Source organism: Chiroxiphia lanceolata, chromosome 3 (assembly GCF_009829145.1).
Source record: "Chiroxiphia lanceolata isolate bChiLan1 chromosome 3, bChiLan1.pri, whole genome shotgun sequence".
Lineage (NCBI taxonomy): Eukaryota > Metazoa > Chordata > Aves > Passeriformes > Pipridae > Chiroxiphia > Chiroxiphia lanceolata.
In genome coordinates, this window is record NC_045639.1 from 17810704 (window position 1) to 17825396 (window position 14693).

General features: G+C 38.6%; 1 protein-coding gene across 1 annotated transcript in view; it reads right to left on the reverse strand.

Moving 5' to 3' along the window:
• Positions 1-1194: 1194 nt before the first annotated feature.
• The window catches only part of CNIH3 (cornichon family AMPA receptor auxiliary protein 3), a 47829-nt gene continuing 34330 nt past the window's right edge, over positions 1195-14693 (reverse strand). Inside the window, exons 4-6 of the mRNA XM_032683769.1 lie at positions 9709-9821; positions 7032-7175; positions 1195-5105 (exon numbers count right to left, since the gene is read on the reverse strand). Of these exons, the coding sequence (XP_032539660.1) occupies positions 5078-5105; positions 7032-7175; positions 9709-9821 (285 nt within the window). The 3' untranslated portion in view covers positions 1195-5077. The remainder of the gene's footprint in view (positions 5106-7031; positions 7176-9708; positions 9822-14693) is intronic.

The following is a 14693-nucleotide window of genomic DNA, read 5'->3' on the forward strand; positions in this document are numbered from 1 at the left end:
ATTAAGTGTATCAGAAACAAAAGAAAATACTCATTACATTCAAGGATTTTGGATCATGCCCTGTACATTTGGTTTTTTAGCAAAAATATCTGTGTGGAGATGGAATGAAGAAAGGAAAAGCAACAGATTGCTAATACCCCTATTAATAATGTATGAGTAATCATGACCCAGCAGCAGTGCCAGATCATAACAACCCCAGAACAGTTTCTGTAAGAAGGTGTAGGTTACAGAACTTTTTCTTCCACTTTCACTGGTTTAGTGCAAAAGGAAAAGTATGGCTCAAGGAAGCAGATGGAAAAACATTTCTGACAGCTTAAGTATAGCTAATTATTTGTAGGCGAAGCATTCTGCTATCAGCACTGATTTGCTGTATTTGAAACTGAAACAGTCATAGCAGCAACAATTTTATTCAGCATCACTGCAATTACCTGACTAAAAATAGGACAGGCAGAACCTCAGAGCAACACCTTGCCAACAGGGCTGCCTTTTCATCCCTTCCAGGAACAGGCAGCTACAGGCCAGCACATTGTGTAGCTACCCCTTGGGTAAGCAGCTCATTCAGGTCTTATCCTCTTCCACTTTTTCATGTTCTACCTTTTTCCTTTAAGCAGATCCCACAGTTACAGGGGGGAAAAAAAGAGTACTACATATATGGAAAGATTTCACAAGCTAGGTTCACCTTTCTCACTTCACAGATGGTACAAATGAGGAAAATAAATACTTACTTAAGCATGTGCTCACTGCACACTTGCTTGAAGGAGCAAAGGGAGATGACGTGTTTTCTTATGTCTTTTCTGGGATCTATCTGTATCACCAGAGCATGTAAGAGAAGAGAAGAGGACTGCTGTGCCTAAGTAATGACATTAACCCTTTCAAGAAAAGAGACAGGAAGGAAGCAGGCTTGGGGAGAAAATCTGTAGCCTTCACCAACCAAAAGATGGAACTGGAGACAAAAAGGGGTAGCATGCATTATTTCTCCCTAAGAAGTGTGACAAGGGGAAGAGACTTCCTTGTGACGAAAGATCACTTCATTTTTTTCTGTTCTTCAGCAACAACTATGCAGTTTACTTCCCTTGCTTTGGTTAAAGTAGAATCATAGAATATCCTGAGTTGGAAGGAACTCACAAGGACTTATGGAGTCCAGCTCCTGGCCCTGCACAGGACAGCCCCAACAATCACACCGTGTGCCTGACAGTGTTGTCCAAGTGCTTCTTGAGCTCTGTCAGGCTTGGTGCTGTGACCACTTCCCTGGGGAGCCTGTTCTACTGCCCAACCATCCTCTGGGTGAAGTAGACTTAGCTTGTAATCAGTCACATACATGGTGAGGGACTAAGAGAGCAACAGTTGTCTTTTATCCTTCATTCTTCCTTCCTCTGTTTGTGCTTCTTTTATCCTTCATTCTTCTTTCCTCTATTTGTGCTTCTTCTCTTATAACATGGCTGACAAGTCTAACAGAGAAAATGACAAATCCGATCTTAAGAACATTCACTGTATACGAGTTCCCAGCAAGATACTGCAACCCCTGGGTAACAACACAGAGCAAGGAACATGCTGAGGGCTATATATTACCCTGCTGTCTGTGAGGTCCAGAGGACTAGCAGCTTCTAGATACTGGCAGACACCTTTGAAGGTCTTGACTTGCATTGAAACTTCCTTCAATTAATGCTTTGGCCAGTTTCATAAATTATTTCTGCTCAGGAGAAGTTTCACTAAATACAATGAAAGGGAAAATATCCTAATATTAAACAATTTTTCCATCGACTTTAAACCAAGATTTATCTTGAAGAGAAACAAAATGCTGTTGAGAGTAGTGTGATTACTTTTTTTAATAAGAATTATTAGAAAGAACTAGGAACGTTAGCTTTCATTGTCCATTCATAGTGAGGATTAGTCAAAGTAAGATATTCTCCAGAATACTCTGACCAGCTGTGATCATCCACTCTTAAGAAAGATTAATTTGACTGGAAAGACAACAGAGAAATCCTCTAAAGATATGGGGAATGGAGAGCTTTTCTACAGGAGGACGTGAGACAGCTCACTCTTACAGAATGGAGGCTGAAAAGGACTCCTTTCTCTGTATATTGAAGTCTTAAGCAGCATGAGAGAAGGTGTATTTAGGCTAATGTTGGCTCCAAAGCAAGTGGAATAAATTATCTAAGAATAAATTTACTCTGGAAATACAGAAAAACTTTCTAGTACCAGAGCAGTGAGATCCTGGAAACACTTGCTTAAAGCAGTAGCAGGATAATACGAAGTGTTCTGCTTTCAAGTGGAGTTTGATAAGTATATTGATGAAGTTGCCTGAAATAGAGAACCTGTTTGAAATGACCCAGCAAGTCCATTCAAGCATTAGGTCCTTGAAGTCACCTGAAGGTTCATTCAGAAAATGCACATATGCAAATGCTTCTTGTGCAAAGTCAAGAATTACATGACAATGCCAGTTACAAAAACTCACAGAGCTTCTATCCAGCCCTGTAGGCAAACAACTGACCTGCTAGTAGTCCAGCTCATGCCTAAATCTCAAGATTTGAAAACTGTGTGTTTTCAGGCAAGATGTGATCAATCTTTCACCCATCCAAACACACAAAAAAATTCCAAGCCTTTTAATGAAACTGACTTTAAAACATGTATCTGAAATATAGGAAACCTGAATTAATTTCTTTCCATCTCCTATACATCCTAGAAGATGCATGGAAAGATTCAGTCACCTGCTCAGAGTTGAGAGTTTTATGAGGTAGCAAGATATCTAGAAGTTATTCACTGTAATTTGTTCTTGTGAATCTAGTTCCTATACTTCTGTAGAACTAGATGCATTAGTTAGGTTGTAGAGAAGAAATTCAGTTACAATCATCAATTTTTTACGAGTTGTGCATTAATTATACCACAGCAGCAGAGCTTTATGAGTTAGCTACGTAATGATCCAGTGAAGTTTCTTAGCTCAAGCTCACTCCAAGCAAACACATCTGCATTGCTTGCAGGGTCAGTGTGATTTCAAGAGCAGTTTAGTCACCTCTGTAGTGTGTGCAATCCAAACTTATGAACTATAAGAGCCCAAACTAGCTTTCCAAGTAATCTGATTTGTCAGCCTTGTTGTATGTTTACAGAACTGGGAACATACTTGTATGAAGCTAAACTACATCCAGAAAGACCTACTGGCTATGTCTGTACTTGTGAATTAAAGAATGTCAGCCCTTGGGACAACTTCACCATCTAAATACTGTTAGAATGAATTCGGTATACTGTTTGCTCAGACCAGCTAGCACTCTTCCAAGCAACGTCCAGGTGTGATTCCAGAGTTGGTGTGGCCCAGGAGCAGACAGTTTGCATGCAGACACTGTGCTCTGCAGGCTAACAGGATTTAATTTTGTTAACGTAGCCAGATCAAAGCAGGAAGAGTCTTGACACTGCATACATACAGTAACTCCAGCTCAGTCTGGAACCTGCCAGACATGGGATGACTCACACAGCCATGACTTCTGCACCATGCTCTGAAACAGGGTATGTTAGCACAGAGGCAGTGCTGAACGTGAGACTCCATCTCTCCTGCTGAAGTCCTGTACCCAGATGAAAAAGATCTCAGAGTTTGGATACAGGAACAGTTTACTGGCTCTCAGTAGCCAGACAAAATTTGGCTGCGTCAACAGTGAGCTAGTGCTAACGAGATCAGCTGTAAACAAGCTGGGGTACAGATGGGCCTCTCTGCACTGTTCTCTGCCACATCTCTGTTAGCAACATACCCAACTGTTAGCTCATTCCCAATGTAAGATCCAAGTACTGTCTGTGCATGCACTGGTGTTAGTCTTGAACTTACAGGCTTGCCTACTACCCAGAGCACCAGTGACTTTGAGGGAATGAGCCCAGGTTCACTAGGTTCAGTGCTGAAATATATTTAGCAGCAGTTCTGGACACTCAATGCCTTTGATCTTGATGGATTAACCTAAAATGTAAATAGATTGTGAGTATTTATGTAGATGTGTATTTGTATATATATATATATATATATATATATATAAAAAGACATACAGCTCATGTATGTGAATTTAAAAATTTAAATCAGACTTGTATGATAAAATTTCAAAACTTTTAAATTATAAAAACATGAACAACTTTAAATACGAATGTCATAAAAGACAAAAACATTTTGTGTATTTGTTTTGGCTTAAATTTTACAGCAGAAATAAGCTGCAAAACAGAATTACAGGCCACGATTAGCTAGTCCAGTATTTGTTCTCCAGCATTGTGATGAATATAATACCTATGTTACAACTCTCCTCAATATATGCAGCTTTTACCTTGGATTTTTTTTTCCAGTCAAAGGAACACTATTTTCATAAGTGCTTGGCACAATTAGGTCAAACCCAATGTATTTATACATGTCACTGTATGTTACCGGAGTATCACAAATGAAGTACAGAAACATACTGGGTGTTCACCTGCAAGAATAGCACATAATCAGAAAACAGAATATTGCAACTGCAAATTCTTTTGTCATCGTCATTTTGGTGGGGAAAAAACCCTAACAAAACCACTGAAACAGTTCCATGAGATTTGACATCCCTGTTTGCTTAGTATCATGTGAATATCCCTTCAGGACAGTCATATATCTTATCTGAAGTCCACTCAGTGCTCATTTTCAGAATGTGTTGTATAGGTCTTCTTTCTGTGTAAGGTTATCTTGTCCTCTGCTTCCTCAGTCCAGAAGAGTCCTTAAGAAAAGAAACTTTGCTCCCTGGAAGACAGTAGGGACTATAGTTTATAATGAATCCACTAAAGCAAGCAGCATTATCCCTGGACAGGTGAATAGCTGTGTAACTTGGCCCTTGTTGCATTTTTTTGTTTGCTTGGATTTTTAAAGTCATTTACTGCAATACACTGAGAAACAGGAGACAAAAACAATTAACTCAGCCATTCTCCCATGGTCATCTGCTTCTTCTTGCTGGGTCTCTCTTTCATGTACTCTATTAACTGCTTGGGTTCAAATTTTTCCTCGTTGCTTTTTTAATCATGCATCACTTGGTTCACTTGTCCTTGCACTTCCAGTCTTTGTTGTTTTCAGTCTTTAACGATGATCTTTCAGTTAAGAGCTCACCAGAGTGTAGATCATGCTGAATGTAAAAGAAAGACACACTATGAAAGCAGCCTTTTGAAGCATACAGAGTACTTTGATTTTTACAACCCTTTGCTGTCTGTTCCTCAGGTCTGACTGTAATGGCCTTTGCCTTCCTTTGCATTCTTTCTATCTTTCTAAAGCATCTTAATTATGGTGCATTTAAGATGGGTATCAAAAGGCACTCAAGAAATAACAAATTCATTATCGACATTCTACTGCACCACAAGCTGTGTTTGAGCTTTTTAAAGCTCAGTCTGATGTCTCAATTTGAACAGTGAAGAAACAAAACCATTTTGCTTTAGCACGTTTGATCTTTAAAACTTCAGCAACTCTCAGCAGGGCAGGTAAGGTTTTCCACGAAACTGCATTGTTTTGATTCTTTTGGAAACAAACTCTGTGCAGTAGAAGAAACATAAAATGCACCAGCTGGATTGAGTCCATACATATTAAATACAACTCTGAGAGCGAAGAAAACACAGTATATTGCCACAGCTCCATTTTTCTGCAACTCTAGTTCTGCCAATACCCAGGAAAGCACTGTAAAACTGTATGTAATTTATACCACTTTATTTAGCACCAGGCAGTGGATTTTGGATTATGGCCACATTTTAGAGTGAAGGAAGCAGGGCTCACAGGAAGCTGCGCAACACTGAAGTCCCAGCAGAAATGCTAGACCACACTACACAGCTGACTTTGATCCCCAACCCAAAAACGTGGAGTTAAAAATGCTTTTCTCTCCAGCCATTCCTTGTCATCTCTCCTTACACTACCAACAGAGCTCCTCTAGCATAACTGCCATGCTTTTCACTCTCAGCCCCATGAAGAGGACAGGCAAAGGTGCTCAGCCTAAACCCAAAAAGCTACTGGATGCTAAGGTACTACTCAGATTGTCATGACACATCCATCTTCATGTGAGTTAGGCCCCTGCCAGCTTCTTGCTCTCATATGCAGACACAGGCACATACACACTCACGGGTGAAGAGAAAACTTTGTTCTCAATAGTATTTAAAAGGCATATCGAGAAACAACAACCTGCAGCAATGACAAGATATGGGGAGCAGATAAAAGACCACTAGTCAGGAGAAATAACACTTTTCTTCCACCAGCACACAAACCTGCCTTGCAGAGGGATGACTACATGCAAGACTGGCAGAGGCAACTGTATGCAAATACATTTTAGAAGGAGTAGAAGAAAGGCATCATAGAACATCACCTCCATTTAAAGTGTCCTAAAGTTTGTTGTCAAGTAGTTTTTATGGTGTGATTAGGGGGGTGACTAAAAGCACAGGGATTATGCCAAGGCCTTACCTTAAATACGATCCTCACATATTTTTGGCCTGGGCATTTGTGACTGTGCACTGATATTTGACAGCTGAAAGGAGCAGGAGGGACAACACACAACTAGGGTGCGTATCTTCATGAATGTACTCTAATTTGGGGTTTGGACCATGTACAGGCTTACCTTGTCATGAAAGGGAGCCTGTAGGAATGACTACAGGCATGGTACATCCCAAGTTCCCAGCCAGCATCTATTTATCCATTGATTTACCATCTTGAGTATCACTACACCAGCAGGCGCAGTATTTTTCTCATGATTCTCTTGAATCATAAGGACATTATAATTTTATTTGACATAATACCATTAATATAAAATTTCCTATTTCATCCATCCTAAGACACTATACAGAGGAACAAAAGTTATTTCCTTGGGGTGGCCCTGGGGCCTGGCTCAGGTCTTAGATAAACAATATTCTGTACTGAGGTGTCAGGAATAAGTGGGTGTGCTTCCCTGAATCAACATCAGAAGCAAGTTTTATGAGATTAAGGAAACTGGTCAATTGGTTCCAGTTATTTCTAAATACAGTTTCACAAGTGAAATGAAAAGCAGCTGTTATTTTCTTAGTGAAATGACCAGACTTACCAGTAGAGATAGTAGAAGAAGGAAAGGAGATAGAAAGCCAGCTTACACCAGGCCTCTTTTTGGCAGTAACTCAAGGTATCTGCATTCATGACTGCAGGTGGATCATAGGCTAGCTCTGAACTATCTGCTGGGCAACGAAAATACCTGAAAGAGCAGGAGAAGACATCTGGAATGACTCTATACTATGCTCTATTAAATATGTGCAGATATTCACCCTTCTGATCACCAGCTCAGAAGACTACCATCTTCCATGATACAGGAGGAATTTCTCTTTTTTTCCAAGTCTCTATTTCCAGACATTATTAAAATCAGGATGCCAGTCTAAGTACTCCTTTCTTATAGAACCAAGCACTTAATGAATGTGGACTTTCTGTGTTCTGTTAATTCTTTAGATTGAAACATTCCCACTTCCTATACAGTTAGTTCTGGCTTACTAATAACTCACATATTGTGAGTGATAATACATGGTGGCTTGTGATCATAGTATACAGGAAGGATTACTGGGCTTTAACTGCAGCTACACAACTTTTTTCAGATATGTTGAAAGGTGACAGTCTCAACCAGATGATAGCTAAGTTCCTCCAACTCTGAAAAGGAAAGAGAAAACAATATGGAGTAAAGTAAGAGCCAGCTGACTAAGGTTTTCTACATGTGGCACTGCTCAAAAATTTATCATCCAAATAATTTTATTTGGAAAATATTTTTCTTCTTACCTAAGAGAAATTTCTAAATATTCTCAGCAACGACTGAATGTTTGAGAAAATCATGACAAAACAAATCGCTGGCAAAGGAGCTTTTGTCTCAGTTACTTTGCAGTAAAAAGCAAAAGCAAACAAAAAAAAAAGTAGTCCTCAACAAAATTAATGAACTGCTTTAAGATCAGCATGAATCAGATAAAATATTGTTATTTCTATTGCTTTGACATGCTAAACACTGAGGGCTGCTGACTGCTTATAGATAGACAAATAGATAGATAGATATAAAACCCCCAAACAAGTGACCAGCGGCAAACTTTGAAAGCAGGTGTTCTAAAAATAACTTTGCCTTCCTCGCTTACAATGTTAGTCACATCCACTTACAGTCTCTAATAAGGTTGCAAATTCTTTTATGGAGACCACAGGTGAAACCTTTCACTGGGATGAAGATATTACACAGTGTCTTCCCATGGTTTTGTGCAGAACTTTACACAATGAACCCAAACCTGTCTGTGGTTAAAGCAGCAGAAATTATGGAGTACTTATAGCAAAGCATACGGAGAATCACAGAAAAAATAGAGAATCAAAAATTTCTCCAAAGATTTATATAATTATTTAGAGTCTGACCATTTTCCTTTTGGACATATCTGTTTCTAGAAACTTTTAAAATTACTATTATTGTCACATTTTGGTTGTTAACCCTTAGTAAAACAGCACCATAAAACATTGTTATTCTTATTGCAGCCAAACAATAGAGAGAAAAGCACTTGAAGCTTCACTTCATTTAGCTTTCTGAGAACTATACTGGCACTCTAACTTCTGAATTTATCACATGACTGCATTACTACCAAGGTTTTGCAGAAAAAAAATGTGTAAAAAAGCTACTACTTTTTAGTTTCTGTTTGAGATGATGGTTTTGACTTCTTTACAGAATTATTCTTCTGCTACCATATGTACCTCTGTAACACAAAGAGACCCCGACAGACAAAAATCATCTGTGCTTTTACAAACATTGTGAAAATTCAAAACTAGGGAAGACTCCAGACTGACAAATGCAAAAACTGATGTCTCTTGGTCATTTTCAGAGGCAACAGAAGGCCGATCCTCCACTAGAATGCAGAGGAAGATGCAGCAGCAGCTGTACTGCCCAACTGGAAAACAGCAGCAGGTCTTACGTGATCAATTTGAAAGCCCCTTGGTGAATAAAAACACATATCAGAGATCCAGAGTGGAAATACTCCCCACTTCTTCACATGTGCAGTGTGAAGACAATAGTTCTTCACCTACTGCAATCCCTACTCCAAGAGTCTCTAAGAAAGAATTCTCTTGCAGAACATCAATTCCCTATTGTACAGAAATAAACAACTTATTTTATACTGAAAAAAAATCATAAAGCTGCCAAAGAAGATGAGATGCAAAAATCTGTCAATCTGCCCAGTCTTTATTTCACAACTCCAATGGAAAGGTTTCCTTGTCAGGGCTGAATGAATAGGTCCAAGCTCTTTCAAATACCAACTGTCTTACAACTCCCCATCTGTGAAGTATTTAGAGCTTCACCGAGTTCCACATTCAGATTCCAGCCTATTTAAATTCCATGTTTTCATTCAGTTGCAGTGTGTGCATCCTGACACTTTTTGGAATATTTACCTAAGTTAGTAACTGAAAGCAACATTTATATGGGAGAGAGAGAGAGATAGGGGAGATAATATATAAATATAATATAAATACATATATATAAAGAGAGATAGGGGAGACATATAAAGATACATAGATATATATATCTCTCTCTCCACTAAATTTTCATGAAAAAATTTCCTTTTTTGCTGGAAATGTAAGTTTCAGCTGCTTATAGGCATAAGCCTCTGGGCAAAAGATATTCATCCATACTCCTATCACTGTCCTTCATTGTTCATACAATCTGCATGTGTGCTGAATTGGCAAGTGAGGCTAACAAGCAGTCAGCATATAAAAGAAGGGCTTACCTCCACAAGTGATAAAAAAGCAAAGGAACATTTAACCCCAGCGTGAGCCACTCCTGAGCACATAAAAACATTATGCAGAAAAGACTGTGGATAGAGTACTCTGGCAAGACCAGCTAAAAAGAAAGGAAGAGAAATAACAGATGTCAGTAAAACACGTCTTTGATTTTAGTCACCTAAGTAGTTTTTCAGAAAACAAATCAGCTCTGCAAGTCTGGCAAGACTCCTGTGTGCCTGTCCCTAGACACATCTCAGTTGAGAGACAGCTTGGCTACGAGCAATGAGCACAAGACTCAGTGCCAGGTTTGTCCGGGTTCTAACCATGTCTGTACTCCGAGGCCTTGCTGACAGGCGTGGGACAAATCACCCACTGTCTTATCTGGTGTTCCAGATTCATATTTACAAAACATATGTTATATTAATGCCTCCCTCACAGAAGCATTGTGAGACTAAATGAATGTCAGTAAAAGGGTTTTTAAAGAACTAAATTTTTTTACCGTTGCATTCAAAAAGGAAATAATAAAGCTATTTCTGGAGCTTCACTTCTGTATTGGAGGAGTGTCCTTGGAAAAATAAAACACTGCTTCTACCATTTTGATACGTTATATACACTCTAAAGAGATCAAATCCATTACTAAGTCAGTCTTGCAAGCTAAATCCCACTAAGACAGGAAACTCATTTCCTTAGAAGATGCACGGCTCCCTACACTACTTGCTTCAGAACCATGATGACTCCTTCTATTAAAAGAGAAAGTGAGTGGGCAGCTGGCAGAAGCAGAAATTTATGTGATGTTGATTCAGAGTAGTTATTTCACAAGGCATTTTGCTTTTTTCACTGCTTTCCCATTTCTTAGCTGTCTTTATTCTCTTGTTTTCTTCCCATGTCTTTTTTCAGCAATCTCTGTTTCTTTTCTTCAAGTCATAGAAGAGATTCATTTCCAGCAGTACATATTTCTTAAAGCTAGAAAAACCCATACACAGTTCATCTGCACCCATTGCTAATCTTGGAGATACATCAACTAGAGTTAAACCACAAAAGGCATTTCAAGGCTTCTTTTGATGTAAATTAATTTTCATCTGTTAAATAATTAAAGTGAGCCTTATTTTTTTTAAAGCAATGTAAACCCTACTATACAGCTTCTCCCAATGCCTACGTACTCTCATACAGCTGTGCTGCAAGGAATTCCATTGTCTTGGTTCTCGGAGTCTTTCCACCTCACATGGAACATATTGTTCAAATTCATTTAACTTTAGTACTTGAAGCAGTTAACACATTTGGTATCTCTGTGTCTACGCCTTCAACTTAAACATTCTCAAAAGCTTATCTTATGTGGATGACAAATCATAATACAATTATATCGTTCAGGTTCCAGATGGTCGTTATTTATCACTGCTGGATTTTTTTTTTTTATTTTTCACTGTTAGAATGAGATTTACAACATGAATATAACCTTTCCTCAAAGAATGATTCATCTTCATCACAAACTGCAGACAAGAAAAGTCTTCATAATGTATGTCTACCCACTAAACATCGCAACACTCAGAAGCATATTACACTCATTATCACACGTTTGACTTCTGATTGCAACACAATACACAAACTTAGCAAGACTGAAATCCTGGTGCCTGATCAGTGGGCTGGCTGGCAATAACAGGGAAGGAAACCCATGGTGAAAATTTATGCGGAGCTTAAAAAGTGAAACAAAAATCTGAAGTGAAGTTAGAAAGGAAACAAAGGAAGTAGAGGGCTCTCAGAAATAGCCTCATTTTCCAGTCAGAGTTTCTGGTGTAAATTAAATCTACTTGTGCTTTTGATAGAACAGCAAGTGGGTCTTTTATGTCTCTTCACTCTCTTCTTGGAGTGATATTTTCCAGTAGACATAAAGAAAGAAAGGATCAGTGCTGAACACCATTTCTGGAGAGAATTCATGCATAGAAGCAAACAAAGCCTAACTGCAAAGCCAATTGCCATTTACATTCAGGTGATGTACCTAAGAGACCAAATCTAACAGGAAGTAAGTGAATTGAAAGCAGAGAAAGTAGAGAAAGGCACTTACAGTAAGGTTTGTGAAGTAAACTAAATAACTAAAAAATAACACTGCCTCAGTTCTTGGTTATAACAGTCATCCTGGAATTTGACATGATATCCTCTGAAAACAATGGAAACTTTAAATCAACTTTACCAAACATGGGATTCAGGTCCTTGAGAGAAGAGAGATGGCTGAGAAATAAGCAGCAGTCAATCCTTCTTGTTTCTGCTAAGATACTCAAATGCAACAGTAACTTCTGTGATACAGATAACTGTGCAATAGGAATTAAACCAACATCTTTAAATCATTCCTTGGAGAGCACAGGAAGCTGTCAGACGGTAAACATGTTAGGATATAAACAGTACACTTCTATTTTGAACTAGGAACACCCTGATTCAGATAACGACCTCTGCTTTCTGACACAGTTCAAGCTGAAGTTTGAGATGGTTATGAAACACAGAGATGAAGAAAGTCACAAAGCAGCACAGCTCTGAAGGACTACAACTTAGTCCCTGTGAGTCCCAAGCTCAAATGGCATTACAAATTTATCACCAGAAATTCAGTTGGCTGGTATTTACCTGAGGAAAACGACAGGAAAGCCTGTAAAGGAAGTCACTCTTCTAGGCAAAAAAATACTGCTAATCAGAAATATCTTTAGCTATAACATAAGCAAGAGAAAAAGAGACTACCATACCTTTCTAAGTTTTGCTCTAATATGTATAGTTAAGTAAATATCTACATCATAAATATGAAAACCCTTATTCACAATCTTTCACATTTAAAATGTAAAATCTTAGGTAGGATCATCATCACATCATAAGAATTCATACTCATACAAAGTAGTACACACATACATGCAGCTGAAGAAGAGCATCTCTCGGGAAGCTCAGTCCTAAATAATTTTATTCCATTTTCTATTTCCTAAATACAATCTGCTGTTCTTACACAAAATATAAACCTGTCTTTTTCTGTCAGTATCTTTCCTACTTATTCTATTACATGTGGATTCCTTCTTCTCAAATGTAATTTTGCTTTCACAGGACATTTTATCATTTTTACATGGAATGACTTACAGTTTGTCTCACTGGGGAACAGGGCACATAAAATGCCTCACAGAAACCCAAACTGGGAAGATATTATAGGAAGGATAGTAATCTCCCTTCATCAGTGTGGACTCTGAGTCTACATCAGTCTTCAGCTGTGCATGCCAACCTCTATACTGCAACTATGGATTTTACACTCTACCCAGAAATTTCCAGCCATCAGACACTCCACAATACCAGGGTTTCTGAGAACCTTCATACGCTGTTAGAGGCTGAGACAACTTCCCTTCTTTATGCCTGCCTTCTCCTCCCACAGATGGAAGGAAGAAACCTGAACAGAACTCGTGATTGAATATCCTTCAAGTAATGTAAGAGCTCTGGTGACTACCCGAGTGGAAACAAATTGTTCACCTTAAAAACACATAAACTCTTATCCATCCACCTAAAAGCAACAAGAAACAGAAAACACTGCGCATGTGTGGAATCTCTCCAAGGCCCCAGATTTGGACAAATCTAAGTGCATGCTGCTTTATTGCAGGTTATTGCTACTGTACCTACTTCTACTAGAGGATGACTGTAGCTTGTCATTATGGTGCTCACTTTGCTGCTTTTTTTACACCATATCCCTTAAAAAAGCTGACATGTAGAATTGGTCCTCATCAGTAGCAGGGAAAGAGTGGAGGGAGATGCACCCAAGGTTTTCAGAACATAAGAGTTATTCAATTACACTTTAAAGCTTATCCCAACAGAGCCTGTCAGAGCTGAGCTGGGTTACCGGGGGGGGGGGGGGTGTCAGCCAAATTAAAGACACTGTGAGATCAAAGGAAGACTATTTACTGACTCTGAAAATCTCCTAATTGAACAACACGGACCACAAAAATCAGAAGGGTAGTGCAGGCAAGAGAAAAAAAGAAAGCAACACCACACAGAAAAATAGCAGTAGCATGTGCATTAGCCCAGACTGTGCGTGTACGTGGAATGTACATAGACTGAAACAAATCATCTGTTTCCTCCTGCTGTTGCACAAACCAAAGAAGTAGGGTCAACTGTGTGTAACTTAAACACACAGACCACACATAGTGGTTTTAAGTAACAGTTTTAAATATTCTGCTTGCACTGATCAAACACATGCAACGTTGAATTTACTGTTGAAATACAGGAAGACTTTCTGCTCACATTTTGTAGTGTATCTTTCTAATCTACTTTAAATTATGTACTTGACTTCCAAAACCTCCTCTGAAGGGCTGCCCTAGAGCCCAATACAATGCTGTCACAGTAAATATACTAAGCTTTTCAGTCCATATTTTCAGGTTCAATTTATTTCAATTCTCCTGCTAAAATCTACATTTGCTTGTGTCTCTACAAACTCTTCTCTAGTCGCTTATAGCGATCATTTAGAAATTCAGTAGCATAGTTAAAATGGTTATAACAGAAACCTATAAGGAAAGCATTTTAAGTAATTCAAACCATGTTGTGCAAACCTCCACAAGTATTTAGCAGTTTGCCAGGCAGATGTATGCAACTACCTGAAAAGAAAATGCTTGGAAAATGGATTCCAGATCATCAAAAGAACAAGGTGCAGTTGAACCTATTAAGTTTATATATACAGCTTTACATTTTACTTGGGGGACAGCAATGGTTCACACATGCAAGACTCAATGTTACAGACCAACTGCAGAGCACAAGTAAAAAAAAAAGGATGTAACATCTGTGTTTTCGCCCCTTCACCTACTGTTCTGGATCACAAGGAAACAAAGCAGCAAAAAGCCAATGCTTTGTAAAGGCAATTTCATTATTCTAAAGCACTACTGGAATTTCTTTAAACATTTCTTTTAATTGGATGTGAACATAAGTCACTCCACAGCACGAATGCCAGACAATGAAATGAATAACACAAAGAACCTAATTACTATTC